This window comes from Falco punctatus, assembly GCF_963210335.1.
Source record: "Falco punctatus genome assembly, chromosome: 3".
Classification (NCBI taxonomy): Eukaryota; Metazoa; Chordata; class Aves; order Falconiformes; family Falconidae; genus Falco; species Falco punctatus.
The window spans coordinates 117,093,045-117,119,858 of record NC_137582.1 but is presented as its reverse complement, the minus strand read 5'-3'; the positions used below and the strand labels follow the sequence as shown (position 1 = coordinate 117,119,858).

The 26,814-nt window shown below is 62.1% G+C and overlaps 1 protein-coding gene across 12 annotated transcripts in view; it reads right to left on the bottom strand.

The window, feature by feature from the left end:
- The window catches only part of ADGRB2 (adhesion G protein-coupled receptor B2), a 118,119-nt gene that overhangs the window by 18,760 nt on the left and 72,545 nt on the right, over window positions 1-26,814 (bottom strand). For 6 of the 12 annotated variants that reach the window (XM_080379366.1, XM_080379367.1, XM_080379369.1 and 3 more), the window contains 4 exons: window positions 7,127-7,931; window positions 2,877-2,960; window positions 1,695-1,859; window positions 258-422 (listed from right to left, as the gene is read on the bottom strand). In XM_080379366.1, coding sequence (XP_080235492.1) covers window positions 258-422; window positions 1,695-1,859; window positions 2,877-2,960; window positions 7,127-7,916 — 1,204 coding nt within the window. In that variant the 5' untranslated portion in view covers window positions 7,917-7,931. Of the gene's footprint in view, window positions 1-257; window positions 423-1,694; window positions 1,860-2,876; window positions 2,961-7,126; window positions 7,932-15,137; window positions 15,243-26,814 lie in introns of those variants that run through there. The other 6 variants (XM_080379368.1, XM_080379370.1, XM_080379360.1 and 3 more) reach the window with 2 other exon arrangements.

Below are 26,814 nucleotides of genomic sequence, written 5' to 3'. Positions count from 1 at the left end.
CCCACAGTGGGGGCTCGAGCCCCCCAGCATGGCTGATGGAGCTGGCTCTCCATCTGGGTTTCCAGTGGGGACAGGAGGGTGCACCCCATGTCACAGCACCCATGTGCCCATGGGCTGTCCCAGGTCCCCATGGCAGTGCCACCCGTCCCTCGCCGCACCACAGCCCCGTGCCGGGAGCACAGCCCTGGCTCTTGGCCGGTGCTGTCTCCTGGCATTCCCAGGGGGAAGGAGGAGCAGGGGGAGAGAGAGGTACTGACCCGGGCAGCTCGCGATATTGCAGGGCTTGGCCTGCAGCTCGGGGCCCTCGCAGGCTTTCCCTCCGCGCCGCGGGGCCACGCACCGCCGCGTCCTGGTCCTGGCCCCTCGCCCGCAGGTCACCGAGCACAGGCTCCACGGGGACCACTCTTCCCACGCGCCGTGAACTGCAACACAGCACAGTGCCGTTGCCACACACTCCCAGCCCTCGCGGGGCTCCAACCTCCTCCTCCTCCTGGCACTGAGGGGTCCTGCCCATCGCAGACCCCTCGTGCCCCGGGCTGGGGCTCACGGCAGAGCCGGGGACGGTCCCCAGCTCCCCTCTGCATCCTGCTGGCACCGTCTGCCCCGCCATCACACCTGAGCCCAAACCCCCAAGGGCCCTGAGCAGGCAGCGGTGCCACTGCTGCTCCCTGCCCTGCTCCGGGTCTTGGCACCGGCGGTGCACGTCCCCCCACACCCACACATGGCCCAGCTCGCCCCAACCCCATGTCGACACACTGGCACGGCTGCCCCTCGCACGCATCGCGCCCACGGGAGCTCAGCCCACTGGGAAGGGAGCAGGGACCTGTGCGGCACACAAGCATCCTAAAGGATGCTCCTCTGTGAGCTTCGATGTCCCTGCAGTGCCAGGACAGGGCTGTGCTCCCTGGTACGGAGGGGAGCGGGCACCTGTGTGGTTTTGGGGTGCAAAACCTCTGAAACATCGCAAGCTTAGACAGGGCAACCAGCTGCCACTGCAGCACACCGAGGCCCCTCTGACCCCCAGTGTCCCACACAAGACACATGGACACCACCATGACAAAGGAGCCAGCACGTGGCCCAGCGAGACGCCCGGCATCCTGCCTGCCCGCAACCTGCCTCAATGCACTGAGCAGCTCGGCCCCCTCCTGTCCCCCACGAGCGGGGACCCCCACCACGCCAGGTCCCCAAGTCCCCCGGTGCAGGCTCCAGCGCCTGCCTCTCTCCCAGCACAAAGCCTCAGAGGCACCATGGGGAAGCCCTGAGTTTGCCAGGAGGGAGGATGGAGAGGTGCCACCGCCCCAGCTGCTCCCAAAGCAAAACCCCCGGCAGAGCAGGGGTGGTGGGGCGCAGGGCACCCCTTCCAGACGCCTCCCCCCACTTGCTGCTTCCCCACGTGGCTTCCCAAGAGCTAGTCCAACCAGGAAGGCAAGATGATGCGGGGATGCCAAGGGGGCTTGGAGCAGCGCAGCGCAGGATGCGCAATACCTGCTTCCATGACAGCAGCCGCCACGCAGAGCCACTTTCCTCATCCATCCCCCCAGAATACCCCACCTGTGAGAGACCCCTCAGCAACAGGTCTCCACTGCCCTCAGCCGCTCGCTTGCTCAGCCCTTTGCGCACCCACCAGAGCCCAGCCAGCGGCGGGCACCCCGAGCCAGCAGCGAACCCCCCCGGTGTCCCCGCATTCCCCATACCTGGGCAGGTGGCCGTGTTATTGCAGGTCCGTGTCTCCCGGAGCAGCCCGCTGCACAGCGTCCCGTAGGGCGAGGAGACGCAGGAGCGCGTCCGCACCTGGGAGCCCTGCCCGCATGTCAGGGAGCAGACGCTCCACTGGGACCACTCCTCCGCCGCCGGGTCCCCTGTGGGAAACACGGAGCCTGAGAGCCAGCGACTTCCCTGAGGGGGCCAGGAAGGTCCCATGGAGCACCCACAGGGGATGGGAAAGTGCCTGGGCAGCACCTGGAATGAGGACAAGGTGCTTGGGCAACAGGGGTGACACGGAGGATGTGAGCGGGGCGAAGGAGCCCATGCTGCCCTCCAGACCTAGCACCGGCTGCACCTAGAGAAGGGGTCGGGGCACAGGATCGTGCCCAGCACGAGGGACAGCATCCAGCTGGGCAGCGCAGGCAGCGCAAGCAGCCCGGCACAGCTCCTTCTCCCCACCCAGGCACAGCACTGACATTTACAACAGCCCTGCTCTTATTAAGCTTGATGATGTCTCTGAAGCTATTGGACAGGCCAGAAGAAAAGGCCATCAGTTTAAATTAAAAAGGAATATACGGAGGAGGGCTCCGAAGGGGACGATTTGTCCTGGAGACAGGCAGGATGCAGGCTCGGGAGTAGGGCTCCCATGGAGGTGACAATGCCCCATGGCTGCTCCGCATCACACGGGGATGCCGAGGCTGGACCGGGTCACCACTGGGGTCACGCCCTGCTCTGCCCAGCAGCTCCCAGGGGGGCAGGACCCCCGCGAGTACCCGAACATGGTCAGGAGGAGATCTGCATGCCAGGCACACGGAGCGGAGCTCCTCTCCTGGCGCCAGGGCCCATCCATCTCCCGCTCGCCTCCGAGCCCTCCGACCATAAATCAGGGGGGGCTGCGGAGGGGGGAGCAGTATGCTCAAATTACCCAGATGGATTTGCCAAATAAATACATTTGAACAAAACAATTAATGGATTTTGTTGGGGTTGTGTTTTTTTTTGCTTTACAACCCTCAGAGGAAGGTGTAAAGGAAAAATATATAAATGGAGCAAATTAAGTCAGTTGGTGGGCAGGAAGCAAAAGGAGTCACTCCCTCTCCATCACCGCTGCCTGGCACCCAAGCCAGTGACACCAGTGTCCTGTGCCTGTGCCCCTGCTGGGGCAGCACTGGTACCTGTCTGGGCCATGTAGACACCCGGCTCGTCTGCTGACCGTGGCCACTGGGTCTTCACCTTCTGGTTCTCCTCGACTGCATTGCCTAGAAGAGAGAAGTGCTCCTGTGAGAGCAGGCAGGGGGCGGGGACAGGGACAGGGATGGAGACGGGCCACCATGGGACATTGCAGGGGGATACAGGGATGCCTGGCCCCACATGGCACCCCCAAGGGCAAGAGCTAGTTGAGCATTGCTGGGCACACTCACGGATCCCCAAAAATGTGTCACAGCTCCCCCAGACATATCATCCCACATCACTGGGGCTGCAGCTGGAGCATGGCCTAGGGTGCTGCGTCCCCGGTGCAGCCAGGGTGCCCGTGCCCCCACCACGCTGGGCAGAGGTGCTCTCCAGTCCCCACTTAACAGCTTGCTGCAGTGAGGTGGCACAAATTTATGGCTCAGCTCACCAAAAATAACAAGTGATCCATCAAGAGCGCTTGGCGTGAAATTAACTGGCATGTGGAGGGCTCGGCGGGAGGTGCGGCGGCAGGCGCAGGGGAGGATGACTTCCCCGGCCTCCCCCACACCCCCCAGGCCATCCCGCTGTCCTGCAGCAGGACCCCTTGTCCGCACACCTGGGTGCAAGATGCTGGTGAGTTCCTGTGGACTCACCCTGGGCACAGCATGGCAGCACCGGGGCTGCTGCTGCCCGCAGATGCTGTGACTTCCCTGGGCACCACCGATGCCACGCCAGGCACGTGGCCCCCAAAAGTGCCATGGGCACCCTGCTGCTGTGACAGCCAGGAGAGCAGCCGGGGGTGGCACCACCACCTCACCGAGCTGCCCCGGCATTGCCAGCCAAGCACAGTGATGTCCCCAAGGGACAGCAGGAAGGTGACATAGGGACACCTGGCACTGCAGGGCCAGCTCCCAGCCATGCTTTGGGCACGCTGCAGCTCCCATATCAACACAGAGGTGATATACGAGCCCAGGGCCGGGAGCGCTGCCTGCACTGACACTTATTAGTGCTGTAAACCAGACCCAAATTTACTGACTTTTGCCTTCAACCCAGCATAACCCCTGCCCGGACCCATCCCCTGCGCGGGCTCCTGGCCGTCACTGCCGGTGCAGCCCAGCACCCTTGGCTCCTCTCTCCGTGCATCCCACCCCGTGGCATTGGTGGGGTGCAGGGGGGCCAAGGGGCTGCTCTGAGGGGGTCTGTCTGGCTGCAGGGCTGAGCTGCCACCCGCCCCCGCGAGCGGCACAGCAGAATTACGCGCATCACGGCAAGTGCCCGGGGAAAACCATAAATCCTGAGGATATACGAGGGCTCTCTCCCCGGCTGTGTTCGACAGAGACACCAAATTCAATTTTCTTCGGAGAGCACTAAATCCCCGGCCGTCACTGCGGGGCAGCTGGGGCCGTCCCCGGCACCTGCACCCGGTCCTGCCCTGGGGGTCCCCCCTCCCCGAGCCCTGCATTGTGGCTGCTGGGCTGCAAGGGCAGAGGTGATTTTCTGGGGACCTCAGCAAGTCCTCCAAGGCTGGTTGTGACCCTGCAAGCTGGCAGATGTGGCCCCCTCCCAGCATCACCTCCCGGCATCACCTCCTGGGGCGGGGGGAGGGGAGGGGGCTGGTTTCCAAAGGATGATGGGTTTGGAGCAAGGGGAAACACAGCCCAGAGCAACCCCCAGAGCTGAAACAGCTCAGCCTCTGCACTGCAGGCTCTGTGGGGGTGTCCCCTCTCCACAGACCCCCCCCACCGCACGGCTATAACGTGCCTACCATCACCCCACAAAAGTTTCAACCCCATCCCCACACCCACCCGCACTTGCACCCGCACAGACCCAGCGCTGCGTTGCCCTGGGGCTGCATCCCCCTGGTCCCAACCACATCCCTATGGGAGAGCCATGCCACGGAGGGGATGGGGACCCCTGGGGTCACCGCTGCGGCTGGGCCCAGGGGGCGGCTGGGTGGGCGCCAGCTCCCGCATCGCTGCGCGGCTGCGGCGCTCGGCGGAGGAGGGTGAGATCAGCGCTGGGCGCCCGCCAAAGCTCGGCTCACAGGCGCCATTCAGCCCCCCGGCCCTGCCTGCCACCGCCACCCTGAAAGGCAGCCATTCTCCATTCCGTGGGGTGCTGGGGGGAGGCCAGGTGGGAGCCCAGGACCCCCCCTCGATGCCATGAAGGGCGCTCTGTGCTCCAGCCCCGCAGCCCCAGGGTTCAGCCACGAGTGCCCGGGGGGGGACCGGGGTGCGGGGGCTGCACCGGTTGGCAGCAGCGTGACACACGGTGCGGCCGAGGCAGCGCATTACCCTTGTGGCTCTGGCACCGCAATAACACCGTACCTCCAGGCACCTCCAGGTTTTAATTGAATGTCAAATGTAATTTGGGGAAGGAGCGGGAGTTTGCGCTCTCGCCATTGCAGCCGGTCTGTGTGCCAGTCCACGGAGAGGTGGCACGCAGCTCAACGCCCAAGCGTGCCAGCTCTGCAGGGACCCCCATCTCCAGCACCCAGCTCAGCATCCTCTCTTTGAGCCATGCTTGGCATTACTAAGACCCACCAAACCAGCCATGAGGAGATGCAGAATCCCCTCCAGAAGCGAGGGGATGGGGTATCCTGCAACTCCGCTCCGTGCCAGCGGCCCGTAGCACCCACTGCTCCCCGGGCAGCCCTGGGACACAGCGGGTGTCAGGGCCCTGGGCAAAGGGTCAGCCAGGCTGACCTTGGGGATGGCACCTGAACCTGGGACTGAGCTCTTAATCGTCCATGCAGAGTTGCATTTAGAGAGGAAAAAAATAGGAAGGAAAAGAAACAACCAATCAAAATCAGCTCAAGCAACTCCCCGTGGGATGAGGCGATTTGTAACCCTGCAGCTGTAACAGGCCAGGGATTTAAGCAGGGGATCTGCCCGTAATGACATTTAGCTCCTGAAATAAATGCTAAAGCCCAATGAAATCATATATATACCCACAGCCCATCACCGCCACCTAATCTACTGGATAAAGGCCCCACGCAGCTAAGTTTGGGAATACTCCTCCCCATGCATGACCCAGAGCTGGCGCAGGGGGAACATCTGGCCAGATGTGGCCCAGAACCCCCGCATCACCTCGGTGTGCTGGGCAGAGATGCCCCACGGGTGAAGGGAGTGCTTGGGCAAGGCAGGTCCCTGCCATGGGCAGCCCAACCCTGGTGCCCAGGGCGCGGGTAAGCACGTCTGCTTTATCTTCACTCGAGGTTTCTGCAATTCCGTAACGAGCAAATGGCTTCATTCCGCCTGGTTAATAGCCCGGCCATGCCGTGCCACCGTGCCGTGACATCCTGCCTGGAATAACAAGCGCCTGGGCTGCAGCAGTCAAGGGTAATTTGCCACGGGAAAGGGTCATTTTACCTGCAAATTGTTTTCCACATCTCCACCAATGCAGAGTGATAGGGCTGCCACTCCGGGCACGCCGGCAGGCGAGCAGCAGCCCTGTGCCAGGGAGGCCGTGACCGAGGCCCCGCGGCTGTGCAGGCTGTGCCAGAGCAACCATGGCAAACAGCGGGGCCGGCGTGGCGCTGAGCAGCACTGACAGGGTCAGCTGGGCCACGGCAAGGGCAGAGCAAGCTGCAGCTCCACTGGGCCTGGCCGTCGCTTGGACGAGGTGTGCTGGACCCAGGAGCATGCACAGGATTTGCACTTTGCAAGGCCTCCCTGCTCTGTGCACAGCACGCAGTTTGCACCCCTCCTGCCCCAGAGAGCATGCACAGGCAGGATTCATGCATTGCATGGCTTCCCTGCTCTGTGCACAGCACCAGATTTGCACCCCTCCTACCCCAGAAAGTGTGCATAAGCAGGATTCATCTATTGCACAGCTTCCTTGTTCAGTGCACAGCACCCAGTTTACACCCCTCCTGCCCCAGAGAGCATGCACAGGCAGGATTCATCCATTGCATGGCTTCCCCACTCTGTACACAGCACCCAATTTGCACCCCTCCTACACCAGAAAGTGTGCTCATGCAGGATTCATCTATTGCACAGCTTCCTTGTTCAGTGCACAGCACCCAGTTTACACCCCTCCTGTCCCAGAGAGTGTGCATGGGCAGGATTCTTCCATTGCATGGCTTCCCCGCTCTGTGCACAGCACCAGATTTGCACCCCTCCTGCCCCAGAGAGCGTGCACAGGCAGGATCCATCCATTGCACAGCCTCCCTGCTCGGTGCCCAGCACTGCTAAGAAGCACGCATGCAGCAGGGGGTCCATCCCCGGGGCTCCCCCCACACCCCACTCACCGTGTGGGACCTCGGGCAGGTCGAAATCATTGGCATTCGCAGAATGCAGGTCGGTGGGGCAGCAGTCACCGGCGGTGGGCGGTGGGGCAGGCGTGCGGGCGGCGTGCCGCGTGCCGTTGCGCCGCGGTGCCGGTGGGCTCTCCGCCTGGCAGCTGCAGCCGGCGTGGGTGAAGCCGCAGCGGCGAGCGCCAGGAGCCTGCAGACACTCCTCCAGCCAGCGGCAGAGCACGCTGCAGGTGAACTGGCTGGAGTTGTTGTTGTTGATGAGCAGCACCTCCACGAAACGGAATTCCAGGGCTTGGGGGGCCAGGAGGCGGGGGGCTGCCTCGGGCTCGGCCGCCAGGCACAGCTGCACAAAGTTCTTGTCGAAATGGAGGAAGGTGAAGGGCCCTGCGTCCTCGCACAGCTCCAGCTCAGCTTCCTCCTCTTCCTCCTCCTCCTCCTCCTCCGGCCGCTGGTGAGCGGGCGGGGGGCTGGCGGCCTCGCCGCGGGGGTCGCAGGTGTAGTTGGCCAGGTAGTGGTCAAGTGGCAGCACCATGGGCGAGAAGTGGGTGCAGACCTGCTCCTCCCGGTTGAAGCGGAGGTAGAGCGAGTACTTGGTGGGGTCAGGGTTCTCCAGGGTCCAGGAGCAGCCAGAGGAGATGGTGGGGAAGAGGTCCTTGAGGGAGAAGGAGCCGTAGAGGACGCCGGAGGCCAGAGCGGAGCAGGCGCTGGGAGCCGGGTCAAAGCCCCGTGTGAGCCACAGGAGAGAAGATATCACAGCCAGTAAGAGGGGACCAGCAGCGGTCATCCTATGGCATTTGCCCTGGGGGAGAGGCAGACATAGACAGACAGGATAGACAGACAGACAGATGCTTAGCAGCAGGCAAGTCACTGCGGGCTCCCCGCTGTGCCAGGGGAGTCAAAACCCTGCACCAAGCCCCAGCCACTGCAGGAGCAGCATCCCAGCTGGTCCACATCGCCAGCTGTCACCCTGCAAGCAGGGGACAGCCATTGGAGACCCCTGCCTGGTTCCCTGTGCTCTGCCAAGGCAGCCCCTGGGCTGGGGACCATGCAGCACAGACCGGGGACTCTACTCCAAAACCATCAGAGCAGAGATGCAGCTCCCACTCCGCAGCCAGCAGACACCCACCGCAAGGACCCCCCCTGCCCTCGGCTCACCCACTGCAGCCAGCCAAGCACAACCTGGGCAAGGAGTCACCAAACAGCTTCTGCCCAGATGGGGCTATAAAAAGCCTCATAGCTATTGCTGGTGCCCCAGAGCACTGTGGGGAAAGGCCAGCTGCTCAGCAGAGGAGCCCAGGGTGATGTGCTGGGGTGCACAGGCACCCCAACAGGGATACCCAACAGCTCTCCCCCTGACCTGCCAGGAAAGCCCAGCACAGGGCAAGCAATCGTTAAAGTACATATTTCTTGGACAACATGCTGGGTATACAGCAGCATCGCCATGGATAGCTTTTTAATAACTCATTAATAAAATAATGCACGTGGTGGCCTTATTAAGTGGGACCGGAGCGTGGCTCTACAGAGGCCAAGGCCACCACGCACGTGTCGGCACCGCTGTGCCAGGCCAGCCTGCACCCAGGGCAGCGGCAGTGAGCGGACAGCCCTGGGGACAGCAGGGGATGGTCAGGAGGTGGCCACAAGTGACAGGTGCTGTTCCAGAGGCTGATTTCCAAAACCACCAAGGTCCCTGCTCCCCTCCATCCCAGCCATGCGTGGGGGATGCCGAGCACTCAGCATGACACAGGGATGCTTTTCTCCACCCCCAAACAACATCTCCTGCTCCCAGATCATCCCTGGCGGAGGCCCCGGTACCAGGGCATCCCCCTGCTCATCAGGGAGGGAGCCTGAGCCTCGGCCGAGCATGTGCTGAAGCCATAATGGGCACATTAAAGAGCTAAAAATAACCCAGCTCTCATGCAACAGGCTGGCACTGGCTCCTGCCGCCCCGGCAGTGACGGGGCTCGGTGCCGGCAGCCGGTGTCTGCCAGTGGCACGCAGGCATGGGGAGAAAGGGGCTGGGATGGAGCCAGTGGGAGCAGCCAGGTCTGGGGCCGGATCTGGGCAGGACCCCCCAGTGTAAGCAGAGAGATCTAGGCCAAAAGAAACCCCCACTTTCTGCAGCCACTTCCACCCTTGGGAGACCCCTGGGAATTCAACAGGAGACCCCCCACCTGTGGCAGCAGCAATGGGGAGCCAAGGGGCAGCCAGAGCAGGGAGCCCCATGAGCATCCCCCACTGATGCTCCTCAAGCGCCCAGCAAGGTCCTGAGGTCTCCCGGAGAGTCCAAGCCCTCCATTGCTCCGGGAGAGCCGGGGATGGGGGGAGGAGGAGGAGGAGGAGGAGGTCAGGCAGGGACAGCTGCTGCTCTGCAGCGAGCTCCTGGGGCTCCCGCAGCCTGGCAGGGACACAAGATGGTGCTTGCTTCCCTCACCTGGGAGCAGCGAGGAGGGATGCTCGGCACTGCCATCCACCCATCCCTCCTGCCCGGCCCCTGCCAATGCCCAGCCTGCCTGCACGGCTGAGGCAAACCGGCTGCTGGAAAGCTCGGTGGGGACGGGCACGGCCAGGCAGCCCACTACCACACCTCCCTGGGCTCCTCGCCTTTTAAACACGGCACCCTGCAAGACCCGGGTGCTCTGGACCGTGGGGAGCCTCCCCCGAGCCCCAAAACCTGCCAGGGCTGCGGCTGCCGGGGAGCCCAGCACCATGCTGTAGCTGCTACTGAAGACCGGGGCTCGTTAAGAGCAGATCAAATCTGATACAGCTCGTTCAGCACCAGCCTCGCTCCCCGCAGCGCTTGCTGTTGCTGCTGCAGTGAAGATATTTCATTGAGCTGCAAGCTGGGCCCAAGAAAACATTTAACATCTGGGGCACCGAGTCACCCAGTGGGAGCTACCGAGCAGCTCGAGGAGAGGCCACTGTCACAGCCTACCTGGCACCGCGGGGAGGACCTCACAGCCTGCAGCATCACTGCCCGTGTGCTCCGGCAAGGGGGAGCCCAGCCTTACCGGGGCACCAGGGCATGGCCCCGCTGTCATCGCCCCCCCACCTCCAAAAGGGCTTCGGTCCATGCAGGAGAAACCACCCACCGTCGGTGACTGCATGGTGGCACCGCTGGCGAAGCCGGCTGATGGGGGATGCCTGCTGCCCCCTGGGACCCACCGCACCCAACCGCCCCGCTGGGCTGCTGCAGGGGCGGGTGCTGCTCCCCCGGGAAGGGGATGGCACCCGGAGCATGGCTGGCACAGGCTGGCATGCTCACCCACCGCAGGCACCCGCTCCAGCCCCTTCCATTTGCCTTTTGTTCCCTGCCCGGACACAGGGAAGAGGGTGGGTTTTTAATTAAAGCTTTTAAAGAGCCATCACAGAGCCGGGAAGCGACCATGCGGAAGCGACATCCCGGGCTCCCCATCCTCGGCAGTCAGAGCACGGTCCCTCTCCACCGCTGTCATCACACCCCTCCCGGCTCCGGTAACCGGCAGGATCCAACAAGGGCTCGTCTCTCCCTCGCCAGCAGCCGCGGCACAACGGGAGGAGACAACACTCCACGCCAGCCCTGCTCACACCGCACAAACAGGTTGTTTCCCTGAAGATGCTCCCCCCGAATGGAGATTTCAGCAGGGATGCAGTCCAGCTCCATCCTCCCGGCACGGCGGGGGCCAGCTCCCGACTACCGCGCTTCTGCTTGGCCGCGGCCACCCCTCTCCGACCAGGCAAAGCCAGAAACAACCAACCAGCCCCCAAAGTGATAAACAGGCGGCACTAAACCCTGCTGGCATTAATAATCTGAGAAACGATTAATAGCAAAGTAAAGGAGATTTGGGTTTTGAGAGACACGCTTTTTAACCCAACAGTGTTCTTTTAATAGGGTGTAAAAAATACGCGATCCGTGAGAATTCTTAACACAAGGATGGCTTGGAAAAAGGGCAGCAGGGTAAGGAAGGGCCAGGCAGCCCAGGGTGTTGAACCATGGTGGGAACAGCCTCGGTCCATGCCAAAAGGTGACGGTATCTAGGGAGGAGCAGGCTAGCCGACAGCCCGGCCATGTGGCCACAAAACAGGCTCCATCCCACGGGAGTATATCCCTGCCTGCCCAGAGGTGATGCCAACAAAGTGCCCTAACGAGCTCTTCCCGCCAGGAACGTCTGCAACCCTCTGATTTCCAGGATCTTCGCTAGCAGTTCAAAGGCATCGGGGACCTTCAAAGCACCACCTCCACGCTTAGCCCTTGCCACCCTGCACCCGTCCTCCCGGCGCGAGGGACCCCCAGCACCAAGCCCCTGCCCGCCCCTCCACAGCGCTGACACAGCCTCGCTCTGCCAACTAATTAACGCTCTGAGCATCACCGGGTGAAGGTGCCAGAGAAAATCCACCGACATCACCACCTCCAGCCCTTGCCCCCCCGAAAACGTGGCTTCCTGCAAAGTGTGTGCGTGCACACATGTCTGCATGCATGGGCTCCCGTGCCCGCCCGGGCGCTCAGCGGGGAGAGGGGTATCCATGCTGCTCCCACCTACCACGGCACAATCCCCCTGGCACCTGGGACCATATTTCCCCCCCATTCTGCGCTCCCACGTCTCGCCCTTCCCCGCACACTCCCCCTCTCCCTCTGGCTTCCCCGGCGCGCTGCCACCACCTTTCCTGAAGCAGGCAGGCTGGCAGCAGCGCCGAGCTGTAATTAATGGTGCCGCTTTGCCAATCACTGGCTCAGCCTCGCTAGCACTGGCAAGCAAAGGCCTTTTTATTTATTTTACTTAACTGCTGTTGGTAAAACTCCACTCCAAAAGCAAGGCCAAGAGACAGCACACTGAAATCTCCACCGGGATTAGGGATTACACTCTGCCAGGGAACAGTGTGTGCTGCCTCCCCTTCCACGGCTGTGGGGGTCCCTGGAGGCAAGCCCCCCCGCCCCCGCAGCAGGGCACCCGCAGGGGCTGCAGCAGCCACAGCTGCTCCTGCCACTCTCCCATGGCCTCTTCCGAGTAGTTTCCATGAGTAGTTTCCATGTCGCTGGGATGCAGCTCCCTCTTCTCCATCAGCTCCATCCTGCAAAGGGATGGGGCAGGGGGGCTGAGAGCCCCAGGAGGGCTCCAACGCAGGGTCCAAGTCACAGGGGTGGCAACAGGAGGATGGCAGCCCGGATGGGTGCTCATGCCGGAGGGGGATTTTTCCTTGTCGCACACCATTCTCAGCCAGACCCAGATCTGCCAGGAGCCTCCAAGGTGCCCCAAGGAGGAGAAGGGCCCTGGCTTCATCCTGCTCTTGGAGGACATCAAGAACGAACAGACGGGACGAGAGCGGGGGGGCATGCGATGGCCCTCACGAGCACCAAGGAGCTACAGAACCTCTGATGTTTGGCAACTGAGCTGGGTGGCCCAGAGCCAGCCCCGTCCCCATTACAGGATGGCTCCGTGGTAGAAAATGAGTTTGCAGGGCCTCAGTCCAAATTCCTGTGGAGAAGTGTCAAAGCATCACAGCAGCCCAGCCCCAAGGGCTGTGTCGAGCTGGACCAGGGCTAGCAGCTCATCCCATGGTTCACGCATCCATCCAGCTGAGCATCATCTTCCTCCGAGCACGGGGACGTGAGGAGCCTGTCCTGTAGCCCCCACCTAGCTTGGAGAGCACCCAGCCCAGGACATGGGGACTTGGTACCGATGGGAACAGCCCGAGCGAAGGAAGACTCATCTATTCCCACTGCTCTGCGCAGGAGGTTGGTGCCGTGGCAGGGCTCTCCACAGCCTGAGCTCAGCACCTCCGGCCCAACACCCGGCACTGGCACGGCAGAGGTGTCACACCGGGCAGGAGAGCTGCGCTGCCAGAGATCCTTAGAGGCGTCAAGAAGAGCCGGAGGCAGCCGGGAAGAGCAGACAGTGTGTCCCAGCCAGCGCTGGAGCACCTCTGCCACGTGGCTGCCGGTCAGGGAGCAAGCTGACCGCAGTGCCGGCTCCGTATCCATTTTCTCTCCAGCACAGATCAAATTTGTAGGATCCCAGCTTCTTGCAAACTCCCTGGATCAAAGCAGGGTCTGCTGACAAGGCTTGACAAGCAACTGGGCAGGCCTCGAAGAGGAGCCGCTGCCAGGCACCAGGCTCCGGGCTCCGGCACAGACGGGCTGGCACTGCCCTATGGCCAATTCCAGCATCCGCCGCCGTCTGTGCCACTGGTAATGAATGCTGCTGGGAATCGGGGCGCCGAGCCTCCCCGATGAGGGTGGCCGGACAGCAGCCAGGTGATGGTGACGGTGATGACAGCCGCGCCACCCCGCTCCTCCCCACAGGCGCCTGATGCGAGACGGCTCCCTCCCCACGAGCCCCCCTCAGCTCAGCTGCCACCACCTTTGCGGAGGGGAAGAGGTCAGTGCCAAATAACCGCCCCGCTGGCAGCATTCCCACAGCGGCACGACTCAGCGCCAGCCCCACGCACGCCATCCAAACCATCGGCAGCACCCGGCCAAGAAACCCCAACCAGAGGCTCTGCCATGACCCAGCCCGGCCACCCCAGGGCCACCTCCCCCACGTCACCGGCAGCCCTGGCTGCCAGGCGCCATCCAGCACAGGCAGCAGTGACATGACCTAGAAAAGCAAAGGGTTGTTCACACGCTGCACTGCCACGGGCCCCCAGCGCCAACCGTGCAGGCGCGGTGCACGTGCACCCCCCACCTCGGCCGGGGCTGCGGAAAAATCTCCCCGTGCTTCAACAAGTGACCTGCGCGGGCACACGTGGCATCGCTCCTGCCACGAACCCCAGGGCTCGCAGGTCCCTCGGGAAGGGAAGCAGCTCCCCCGCACCCCCCGGATTTCGCTGCCACCTGCACGCCCCACATACCCGCGCCGGCACACGCTGGGCGCCCACGTGTGCCCTCGCCACACGCCCACAGTCCTCGGGTACCGCTCGCCCCCATGGCACAGCCGTGGCACAGAGGGTCCCCGCAGCCCCTCCACACTGGCACCGAACAAAGCCCCACACAGGGGAGAGCTGCGAAACCCCCCTCCGCCTGCCGGGGCTCCGCCAACACGCCTGCCCACGCACCCCGGTGCGTGCCGGTTCCCCATGGCCCTGGCTAGGGGTGACGGTGTGGGGCCACCAGCCCCGGTGTGGGGAGGCTGAGCCACCGAGCACCCACGCGTGCCGGGCTGGCAGCACACGCGTGCCCACGCTAGGGCTGGCAGAGATGCCACCCGTGGCCTTTGCCGTATGACACACCACAGCACTGCCATGCCATACGTGTGCCCAAGCAACACACATGTGCCCACCGACATGCGTGCAGCACCTCCGCGTGGGGCTGCCGGAGCCCTGGCACTGCTTGCGGGGAGGGACCGGTAGCCCCGGAGGGAGACCGATAGCTTTGGGGGGGGGCGGGGAAGTCGCCCTGGAGGGAGACCGGTAGCTCGGGTGGGGGGTCCGGTAGCCCCGAAGGAGGACTGGTAGCCCTGGAGGAGGCCGGTAGCCATGGAGGGAGACTGGTAGCCCCGGGGGTGTCCGTAGCTGTGGAGCGAGACTGGTAGCCCTCGGGGGTTGGCGGTAGCCCCGGAGGAGGACCGGCAGCCCCGGGCATGCCGCCGTTCGCCGGTGCCAAGCCCGCCCCGCCGCCGCCGCCGCAGCCCCGCGCAACTTCCAGGCAGGGCCCGGGGATGCCACTGCCCGCACCGGGCACCGGGCACGGGGCATCGCCGGTACGGCGGCGTGGCTGCAGCTCCCCGCCCGCCGAGGCAGGAAAGTTGGCCGGGGCCGGAGAGGCAGCGGGGAAAGGGGGGGGGGGGGGGGGGGGCCGCACGGCGGATCCGGGGCTCTGGCAACCGGCAGCACCGGCCGCCGCATCCCGCATCCCCGGCGAGCTGCCGCCCCTGCTGCGCCGCGGCGGGAGGCGGGGGGGGGGAGCGCACCGCACCTCGGTGCACCGGCAAGGCAGAGGCAGAAGGGAGGGGGGGTGCCGGTGCACCGGCGGGGAGGGGGTGCCGGTGCACCGGGGAGGGGTCCCCGCTCCCCCCCCCGCCGCCGCCCTTACCTGCGCTCCGTCAGCAGCGCGTGTAGCCCCGGCGCGGCGCGGCGTGCAGCGGGCTGGCCATCCCCGAGCGGCGGCAGCGGCGGCGGCAGCCGGTGCCCGGGCGCGCCCGGGGGAGCGCGGCGGCGCGCGGGGCCGGGAGCGGGCGCGCGGCGCGCGGGGCCCCGGTGGCGGCGGCGGCGGCGGGGGGCGGGGGCGGTGGCGGCGCGCGCCGCTCGGGCACTTGCTGCATGCGCCGGGCGCGGGGCGGTGTGACAGCACCGGGCATGGCGGGGAGCCTGCGCGGCGGCGGGGCCGCCTTACGGACACCGGGGGCGGCGGGGGGGGGAGGGGGCACGGGGGGAGGGGGGTGTGAGCACCCCCTCCCCGGCTGCCGGTACCGCGCCGCCCGCTTCAGAGAACGGGGTGGGGGGGAAGGTGACCCCCGGGATGCTGCAACGCTGGGGGAGCGGCGGGGGGGGAGATGCAGGCGGCACGGGGGGGGCCGTGCATGCACGGGGGTGGCTGTGGTGTGCACACGCACACGGGTGTTGTGCTGCTGCGGGGGGGGGGGGGAGCGGTGCGTGCAGGCCTCATGCGTGTGCAGGCATGTGCCCGCACACACATGAAATGGTTCATGCACGCGTGCTGTGCCCGCGTGTGCGTGGCTGGGTTGCGCGTGCATGCACGCAATCGGTCGGTTCGTGCTTGCTGATGCGTGGGCAGTGCACGCGTGCACATCGGTGGGTGCTGTGGCGTGCACACGCACGTGCATGGCACACCCCTGTGCAGGATACATGTGCTCCCTGCCAGCAGCCGTGTTGCACACACGTGCAGGCCTTGGTAGGGCATGTTTTGCAGGGGTGCGGGGCTGGGGGTGCAATGCAGGGAGAGCTGGAGCATCAACACCAGGTGAGAAATGGGGCCGGCACACCCCATGGTCACACAAATGGGTCACAAGTGTGTATGACATGGAGGGTGTCAGACTCCCAGAGCCATGGTGGTGTCTGGGGGGGCTGCAGCACTGCTGTTTCACAAGGAGACCATGAACAGATGGGATAAACCTGAGTGTCTTGGTGGTCCGTGGGTAACAGAGAGTGGCCAGCACCGAGGCTCCACCGCAGCACGGATCCTGCCCAGGGCAGAGCCCACCAGGAGCACAGGTTGCTCTGGTTTGGAGAGGACAAGGTGTCACCACCACCGAGCCCCAGCCACACCACAAGGAGCCCAGCGGGATGTGGCATGGCCTCGCTGCCACACTGCAGGAGCAGTGCCGCTGGAAATGCTGCATGTTCCCATCCCCTGCCTGTCCATCTCCGCTGGTCGCATCCTGCTCGGCACTGCTTGGGGATGCACAGACCTCCGGGTGGCCCCTGCAGCCTCTGTCCAGGGCTTGGCACAACAGGGGTAGGAACTGGGTAGCAGGAAGCACCACCGAGACCACTGCTCAGCACCCTGGGTATCTGTAGCACAGCACCAGCCCTAACCCAGCTCAGTGCTGCTGGAAGTGCAGGGTCACAGCCACCTGAGACCTTTGTGCAATTCAGCTCCTTCCCCCTGTGGTGTTCCCTTTTCCCAGTCCCCCCCTGCAGCCCGTGGATGCCTGACCCAGCAGCCCCAGACAAACACTCATCCCCTCTAGGTCAAGGCTGAAAGCAAGTACACCAGCTTTCCAGGCTGTTTTTTATCCCAGGGAGAAAAGCATCATTAGTTCAGACATAACTGGAGGATATTCCAGAACCCGTCTCTGTAAATACAGATCATTGCAGCGGCTGCAGCTCAGCAGAAGGGCCATCCCAAACCCACGGCTCCCTGGGTCACGCTCTCTGCTTCCCACGAGGTGTTGGCTCCTGCAACCAAATAGATCTGCACGCTTGATACACTTCCAAATTTCCAAACGCATCACTTGTCACCAGCTACTGCTGCCCTGCGAGCAATGCAGGATGCGATACAGGATGCAATGCCGGATGCGACGCAGGATGCTGCCTGAGTGTTGCCTATGGGCTCTGCCCTGATTGTGGTGCTGGCTACGGCACAGCCTGGCTTGCATGGCTCTGTCCTGCAAACCCCCCTGCCCCCAGGCCTGGTGATGGTCCGTGGTCATGCACGTAACGTCCCCCTGTGCCTGCTGCTGCCCTTCCAGCGCGGGAGTCATTTCCAGCCTCCGCATCCCCCCTACCCCAGGCTCCCCAGTGCTGCAGGTGGCATCACCAAAAGTCTCCTCTGCCCCAGGTGGGCAAATAGGGGCCGGAGGGCACCGGTGCTGGGGGGGGCTGAGCTGCGGGAGCCGGAGGCACCCACTGTTACCAGGACAACTGGGTGCTCTCTGTAGCTGCTTGCTGCCGCTGCATCCCTGCAAAGCTCCCCCAGCCACAGCGTGAGCTCCGCCGCCAGCCATGCCCCCAGCCCAAAGCATAGCAAGAGGGGTGCTCAGCCCCTGCAGCCCCCCAGGCCAGGCAGTGCTCTGGAAGGCACTGGAGACCTCCAAGCCAAAACAAAGCATCTCCCTGGCTGATCGGTGCGAGTGCCCAGAGCCTCCATCCTCCTCCTCTCTCCGATGAACTGCTGGGCTGTGGGGAAAACACTGATCAGGGCTCTCGGCCTCACTGGTGCCACTGGATTCGAGGGGGCTGAGGCTCAGTGCAAGCAGAGCCGCTCGCAGGGCATAATTAGAGCAGTGCCCGCGTGTGCGGAGGTTGTAACACCAGGGCTTTGCCTGCTGGATGGGAATTAGACCTGTCCATTAAGGCAATAATAACCCGTTAGCTTGACACAAGGTCCCCGGTGCCACCACAATCATTAATGCAGGCGCTGCCACTACGGCTAACAGCATCCGTGGCTGCGGGCATGGCCGGGATGGCCAGCGCTGGGCAGGGACTGGCCGAGGCCCCCCCTTCCCATTGACCCCCGAGGCCCCCAGCTCTGGTGTTCAACCTTGTGTTGAAATTTCCCAACATGGGACTTTTATTTCCCCAGCATTTGGCACAGAAATCAGGGGCAGGGGAGAGTCACCCAGGTGGCAGCTACTCCATGGCAGCTACAGCCCTGGGTGAGGATTCAGGGAAGAGATGGAGTCCAACCTCTGGCCAGGGGGATGTGGGGATGCTGCAATCAGCCCCCCAGCTCCTGTGGCCCCCAATGGGCTCGATCCACAGGGCTCATCTTCCCTGAGCAGGGCACAGAGCAGCAGCATTTCGGAGAGGCTTAGCGGGAGCACCTCAGCTCGAAGCACAAGGCGAGACGGGAGCAGAAGGCAGCCCTCGAGAAGCTGGTATCCACAGCCGCCTGTCGGAATCGCTTCCCATAAACTTCACTGTGAATTGCTCCAGTGGAAAAACAAAAGCAGTGATAAACCAGGAAAGTTTGGTTTGCAAGATTATCGGTTCTAATGGGAAGAGGCAGCAAGCGCCGCAGGAGGAGCCTTTGCCAGTCACTTGGTGCCCATCACCAGGATGGAGGGACTGGCCCTGTGCCAGCTGCCTGCGGCCGCTGCTCCCCTCCGAGGCACCTTCCCGTGAAGTTCTCTGCTAGTGGTGGCAGAGAGAAAAGCAAAGGCAAAGGAGCGAGGGAAGCCCGTGTGATGAGCAGAAGAGGAAGGACAGGAATAAGCTCTGAAATAAATTTCACTTTGGGGTTTGTTAGGGAGCGCTGCCGCGGCAGCGCAGCCAACGGCTGATCCCAAGCGGCTCCCAGCCCTACGGACGCAGCCGTTGTGCCCGGGAAGATGGGATTCAGCTCAGCGTCTTCATTTTGATTTTTCCAGGCACTTTGTGCGCTGAAGGACGGACCAGAGCTAATCCGTGGCCGTCTGCGCCAATGCGGAGATGGTGCCTTGGCACGAGGCAGGGCAGCGCCAAGGACTTGAGGCGCTGGGCCAGGCGCGCTGGGGAGATGTTCTGGGAGAAACTGGGAGAGGTTTTGCCAGGTGCAGAGGCTGCCTTCTCGGTCTGTGGGATTAGGGGATGAGCACAACATCAGCAGGGAGCCAGCATGCGGGACACCTGCAGGATTTTCACCTCCGTGTCTCCACGCATCATCCTGCTCCATCCCAGGGCTTCCGCGAGGATAAATCCCTCTGGATCCTGACATGCCTGGAGATCTTCTCCGAGCCAGAACAGCCTGGCAAGGGGCAAGCTGCCACTCAGCCCTGCCTGCCTGCCCACCACCAGCCCTGCCCCTTCCCACCGCAGGGCTGCCAGCAGCCTCCAGCCACCGGAGCCATTTCACTGCCCAAACCAGCAGCCGTAGGAGCAACCGCCCAAGATCAAGAAACTTTGCATAAATATTCACCTCGATTAATATACATGAGGGCTGCAGAAAGCCCGGCTGAAGCCATCAGCGGGGATGTTATCTTGGCTGCTCAGTCTTGCAGGAGCGCGGTGTTCAACGCCGACACCTGATGGGTTTTCACAGCAGGAAAACCTAGAGATCAGATCCTGGGAAGCCGCTTGGCCATATCTCCTGTCCCCTTCTCAGCAGGGGGGTGGCATCTCTGGGGGCCCCCAGTAAGCCGTAAACTGGGATGCATGAGGTGTAGGAGGCTGTGGGAGATGAGAGCGGTGCCCGGGGGGAGCTGCCCTGGTGGCCTTTGGCTCTGGTCCTGTATGCTCTGCACACTCCTGGTGACAACCACACAGAGGCACAGGGACCACAGCCACCGGCAGTCAGTCCCTGCCCTGGCGTGGTGGCATTGAGCCACTGTGCCAGTGCTCCCAACCCCCGGCGCGTGCAGGGAGGTGGATCCCGATACTTTCATCTCCCACCGTGGGGGAAACTGAAGCAAAAGGACAGGCCCAGGGCTGCTGGGGGAGGTGGTGACGGAGGCAGCAGCTCGGTCCTGGCCCTGTGGGAGCCGTGGCACAGTGATGCCGGTGATGCCGGAGCTGGCAGGGCCAGGTTACCCGTGGCTCCTCTGGGATCCTGCCTTTGTCACTCCGCCAGCAACCCGGGGCATAAACAAGTGCCTGACATTTCCGCACTGCCGCCAGGCCTCTTGGATAAAAGCAGAACATAATTAGCAAATTAATCAGGAGACAATAGCTGGGGATCTAACGCTGCCGAGCTGTCATTAGCTCCGTGGGGAGCTGACCCTGGGCATGTTCAGGGCCAGGGGATGGCCGTGCTCGGGGAAGGGGCAATCACAGTCCCCATGTCCCCACCAGGCTCGTGGCCCCTGCCACGTCCCCCCTGCCTTGTCACCGATGGTAGCAGGCAGGGCGGGGGGTGGGGTGGCATTTTGTGCCCCGTCAGGAGCCTGGGAATGGAACCTTCAAAGGGCAGCACCTTCCTTGCTCCTCCGAACATTTAAAACCCGTGAATCACAGTGAATTTGCATTCAGCTTATTAGACGCCCTGCAAATAGGGTGAACCTCGTTCAAACACATTTCAGTGATAAAATGATATTGACTCTGAGTAATTAAAAATCATTTCCATATTCAAATACAGCTGATTGAGGAGAAATGGCTTCCTTTTAATTGCCTGGAGGGGAATTATCAACTTTTGGAGCGTGTAGCCCAGCAAATGCATCCTCACTTGGCAGCCTGTGAAAGACTGATGGAGGAGGAGGAGGAGGAGAGGAGGAGGAAGAGGAGGTGTAGGAAGAGGAGGAGGAGGAGAAGGAGGTGGAGGAGGGTTGGGAAGCAGGCAGCACACGGGTTGAAGGTGTGACCCTGCCACCCACGGGAAGCTCTCTCCTTGCGTGCCTGCCTGGTCCCCAAAGAGCCTGGGCTGATGCTCCAGCTTGAACCTGAAATGATGCCCTCCTTCCTCCCCGCTCAGCCACGGGGTCTTCCTGGGGAACTGTGACCTCCCAGCCCCTGTGGCAGCAGGGTTAGGGGCTGCACTGGGCTGGGGACTCTGGATAGGCCCAAACTACCTGCTGCTCAGGAGGGGATGCTCTAGGTGAGCCTCGAGCAGCCCCCATCCTGCACAAGGCCATGGTAGCGAGAAGGGTAGGGACATGCCCCAGCACCAGTGACAGCCCCATCTTGGTCATTTGTGAGTGCCAGGGGGGGTGCCCAGGGGCTGTGTGTCATCACCAATCCCCCCTCTCCAAAACTCCCTGCTACAGCCAAGCTGCCACCAGCACAGCCCCTCTTGCACCCCTAGCCACCCAAGTGCCACTGCACTGTCACTGCCATCAGTGTCCCTGGAGCACCAGGGGGGATAGCAAGGCTCCCCGGGTGCGGAGCTCTTCGGGCCACATTTCAGAGCCCCTCCAGCACCTCCCCGCATGATTTTGGCCTCCGCTTGGTTTCCTAGGGAAACCAGGCTGCAGCTCGGCTCAGCCTCCGCACACGTGGGAGTGCACGGGGGACGTGGGTGTGCGCAGGGACATGGGTGCCCCCCACCCTCCATCTCCCCTCCCGGCTCTTGCTAGCATGGCAACCCTCGGTGCAGAGCATGAAGCCTCCCAAATGCCTGAGGTGGGGGCCAGAGTGGAGCAGAGCACCCACTCCTGAGTGCCCCCTTAGCAGGGGTCCTTGGGGACAATGCAGGTCCTGCACTATGAGGATGCTCCATGCCACCCCCAGCTCTCTGGGTCTGGCTGGGTGTGCTCAGCACCTGGCAGAATTGGATCTGGCCTTCCTGGAGCTCTGTGCGGAGCAAGAGGAGGGCTCAGCCCCAGCTGGCCCTGCGCCCCAGCGGCACACATCCCGCTCCCCGGTGACATGGCCATTTCCATGCTCCATTGCCCTCTGAACCGATGCAAAGTGTGCTCACTTTGTTCTCATCGATCGATCCCCTCTCGCCCGGAGCTGATGCTCGCTCTGTGGGGATGGACCATGCTGGTGCAGAGCCCTGTACCCCATGTCCCTGGGGACACTCAAGAGCCCCTCATGTGCATGCACCCAGCACCAGGCACGGATGTGCAGCACCTCGGGGCGCATCCAGAGCCTGGTGCTGGACCAGGGAGTCTGAAGCAGGACAAGGGGTCAGCCCTACAGCCCCCCAGGACAGCCCTGCTCTGCCTCAGCTGCACAATTTACAAGCACTCACATGGTTTCTGCTCCTCCAAGTCGATTTTTAGCCCCCAGTGCAGGAAAGGCAGGGGGGGCACCACCATTAGCATCAAAGAGCCATCAAAGCTGGTTCCCCAGCAGCTGCTGCAAAAAATGCACCGAAAAGGACTGTCAACAGGTGAGATGCTCCCTCCATGATCAGAGAAAGAAGGAAGAGGCAGGAGAAGTCTCCTCCTAGAGCAGAGGTGCATTGCCTGCCTGTGCCAGACCAGCCAGGGATGCGGAGGAGCAGGAGGAGCAGGCAGCGAGCCGGGCACGCATCCATTCAAGCTTTGCACCAGGATGGGCATGGGCCACCAGAGCTGCGTGGGTAGCAGATCAGAGATGACATATGGGCCAGCTCCAGCATCCAGGCCAGCCTGTGGTCAGTCATTAAGCTCATGCCGAGGAATTTTCCAGCAAGCTTGCTGTGATGAACCCCAGGAAGGTCCTTCCTTCAGCAGCATCGCTCCCACTGCACAGCCAGTCACAGCACACAACCCCAGCTTGCAGACAAGCCATTGATGTGTGGGGCACAGGCAGTCCCAGGAAGATTTTGGAGCTGTTTTTTTTTCTTTATAACCCACAGACAAAGGCACAAAATGTTCTCAAAAAGCATCAGGGAGAGCCCAGTGTGCTCCCGTGGCTCCAGGAGCTGAGGTTTACAGGGACATCGGTCCTGAGAACGGGGATAAAGCCAGACTCGTGGGTACCACAGATCACTCACAGGAGCTGCCAATTCCTACCGATCCCCTTCACCCCATGGGGTTACAGTCCCAGATCTCCCATCCGGGTACCCTGTAGCCCTGCTCCATGGAAGCACCATGGTGGGAGCAGGATCAAGCCCAGAGGGACCCCCCAGCGCAGTGGCTGTCTTGCCCCGTGGGACACTCACCCTGGCGCCCACTGCTTGCAAGGGAAAAATATTGAATATAAAGCCGAAGTCAGAGGAATTAAAGAACTGTAATTAAAGAAAATTTTGCAGCATGTTGAAGACAGAATAGGACCATTGTGTTTGCCTCCCACATCCCAGATGGATGCACGAGGGTTGCAGACAACGCCGGAGCGCGTGGAGAAGAGGAGAGGAAGGGAGTGAGCTAGACCGGGACGTGTGTGAGCAGAAATTGAATTTTTATCAGTTTCTATGTAGATTGTGTTTATTCATCTGTCTCCTATCCATCTCCCCCTGCATCTCCCCATTTCTTTTACAAAATTACTTTCCTCCTTTGGCCTAATTTTGTTTGTACAGATAGCAGCTGCTTTCTTCCATTTCAGCATAAAAAATATCATCGTAAATGAGGTGCTATATATCCCCGGCAGAAGTTTTAGCAGCTACCCAGAGCACATTAGCCTTTGCTCCTGCAGGGCCACATTTCCATCACAAAAAGCTAACACCCTCTGCCTGCCCTTGCTGAAAAGGTTCCTGCCACCCCTGCCATGGCTCGTGGCTGTGGGACCCTCAGGGCCAGGCTGAGCCCTCGGGGTCACAGAGGATGGGGGGTCACAGAGGATGGGCGAGCTGGCCCAGAACTGCCCCAGGACTGCCCCAGAACTGCCCTAGGTGACAACCTCCTGCTGTGGCAGCAGCACCCTGCACCGGGTGGGGGCTGCTCCCACACACTGGGTGCTAGCTGGCACCTAGGGGTGCTGCTGCCCGCGCAGCCCCGGGCTTGCTCCGTGGGGAGGCTCTGCTAATATTTATTAAGCATCCTGGCACCAGAGATGAATGGAGCTGGGATCATCCAGAATACCGAGAAGGGTCGTTTTTTCCCCCCCGGAGTTATTCTTGACCTGTCACTCGATCTCTCCCCCCACACTGCCCGCCAAGCTGGCTTCTCCGGGGACACTGAGGAAAGATGTGCAGGCAGCAGCCTGGATTGCAAGCGATCCTGGAGCAGAGCCTTGGGATGCTCCTGAAAAGCAGGAGGCCTGGAGGGAGGCTGGTGGCCAGGCAGGACCCCACACCCCGAGGCACGAGCCGACCCTAGCATCCCTGGGTACCACTGGGGAGAGCATCTCACTGCCGTAGCTGGCCCCTCCAGACCCATCTCCACACCATGGATAACCCAGAGCACGTTTCTTCCACGCACAAAGCCCTAATACCAGCTGCTCAGTTCCTCAAAGCCAGAGAAACCTTCCCAGTAAGACCCCAGCCAAGCCAGTACCTCCTGGGGAAACACAGCTTTGCCAAAAGGATGCTTCCTGCAGAGACGTCCACAGGAGGACTTCGGTGGGGAGAGGCTCCATGCCACCCTCCCCCGTGCAGGGAACCTGCCGCTCTCGGCGCCGCCTTATCAAATAAAATTGCTTTGTGCTGTGCCGTGCATTAGGGAAACTCAACTGCGCAGCGTGATTGATTCTCCCCCAGGGTCCACCATTAAAAATGTATGGAATTACTCATGCAAAGTCCCACTTACACATGGGTCTTTTGTGAGGACATTAAAATACCAGCGTTTGTCAGTCACTTACCCACTGTTTGTGATTTGCTCCCATTTATTATCATGAACAAACCAGCACTGATTCTATTTTCGACTCCTTACACGTCACACTGAGCTCCCAGGCTCCCCGGCAGGGTGATGTGTGCTCGGCACAGCGCGGCTCCAGCCCCCACCCCCCCACACCCCCCCCCAGTGCCCTGCTCTGCCCTGGGCAAAGCTCACCTGGGGGCAAGCCAGGAGAGCATTAGGATGCTCAGGATGCTCAGCATCAGGCCCCCCCATCCCCTCCCAGCTCCCTTCCCACCTCCAATGGGGACCAAGCCCACCTTGTGGGAGGCCAGGGGAGCATCAGGATGCTCAGGATGGGAAGGGGCTTTATCCTTGACCAGGATGCAGGCTTTCCCCCAGCCCCTGCCCAGCATTCCCTTCACCCCTCCGGGCCAGGCTGGATGCAATGGGTGCCCAGCCTGTTGGGAAGCGGGTGCCGCAGCAGCCAGCTCCTGGTTGCAGCCCAGGCTCTCGGAGCTGGGGAGGGAACAAGCACATTTACACACACGGCACAGGGAGGTGAAGGAATGTGAAGAATACAGTATATTGTGTTCACCGGGTTCCTCTTGCTGGGAGGAACGGGGCTTGAATCACATAATATTTCCCCTCTGCTCTCAAAGCATTTCAGCTTGTAATGCATTTCCCTCCCCGCCTGAGCACCTTGCAGAGTCAGAAAGACAAATTTCCCAAGGCTTCAAAAGCTGCTGAGAGCCACAGCTTCGTGCTTTGAAACAATCACTCATTTACCCAAACAGCCTCTGCCTTCAGTGCCTCTTGCCCACCCTCACCGTCCCCTCCTCTCCCATCCCAAATTATGAATCGGTGTTTTCCCAGCCTCAGGGTGAAGGTGCCAAGTGCAGCCACAACCTCCAAACCTGGGGGGACACGGCATGGTGCCTCCCTTGCCCACCTGCCAGCGGGAGGAGGGAACCCCAAAGCCCAAAAAGCAGAGGAGGATTTAAAGCAAGGTGGGTCTGGGGGCTCTGGCTGGAGGGAGAGGGAAGGACATGGAGCTGGCTGGATCCAGCCCCTGCCCTCAGGGATGACAGTGTGTCATGGAGGGGAGCCCAGCGCGGGTGAGGATGGTGTCATCGTCCTGGCAAGCAGCACCCGAAGCGGCAGCAATGACCTTAGCGCCCACAGGGACAGCACCTGAAGCCACCAGTGCCTGACCCTTGGCTGGAGCTGGGTCCTGGTGGGAGACTGTGCCGGTACACAGGCAGGACACGTTCCACAACATCGCCCGGTAATTGCATCTCCCAAAAAGCAATTACCATGCAACCAACCCTGCGGCTTCAGAGGCGAGACATTATTTATTTACCCAGTAAGGAGGTGGCAGCCCTGGAAGGTCCCCTGGCACAGTGGCAGGGCATTTAACCCCCTGTTAGGTGGCCGTGCCATGCCATGCCGTGCCACGCTGGCAGCCGTGTCCCAGTCGGGCAGCCCCATGCCCAGGGGCCAGGGCAGAGCCCTGCACTGAGCTCCCCTGCACGCCACTAGCCCGTGCCTCAGTTTCCCAGCCCTGTTTGCATCCTACACATGCTCAGAGCAGAGCTCTGCAAGGTGCCAAGCCCAGCCAAGCACTGGCACCCCTCCAGCCTCTGCATCTGATGGAGCTGGTCCCCCGAGCTGCCCCATCCCCGCCTCCGTACCAGCGGTGGGTGACAACGTGCCAATGCAGCTGAGCCCCAGCAGGTAGAGACAGTAGGAACAAATCAATACCGAGTCTCAGGCAACATCTAAAAATAGGCTGATGAGGATCCCAGCATGTGTCACCTCCCCAGCTGCAAAGCCCAAGGAGATGCACGCAGGATCTGTCGGTCCCTGACGCCAACCCATGTGGACCATGCCGCGGCAGGGACTCTGAGGGCTGGGGAGCATGGCAGGGGCTCTCCTCCCCTGCAACCCCAAACAGGGGGTTTAATCCCAAAAGCCGCTCCCCTGGCAGGGGCATGGCTGAGGTCCTGCCCCATCTTTCCTACTGGAGACCTGGAAAAGATTTCCTGCAGATGAACAAACATCGTCTGTGGCTTGAGACATCAAAGGGGTAAAAAAAACCAACCAAAAATCAACAAAACAAAGCAAAATGTGACATTTCTCTCCAGGACCAAAATAAGCAGCAATATCGAAGTAAGAGATGCCACTTGGTTACAGCAGCTCCGGCAGACTCCGTTCGTTTTGACTCTTGCAATCAGGGAAGATCAAAACATTTCA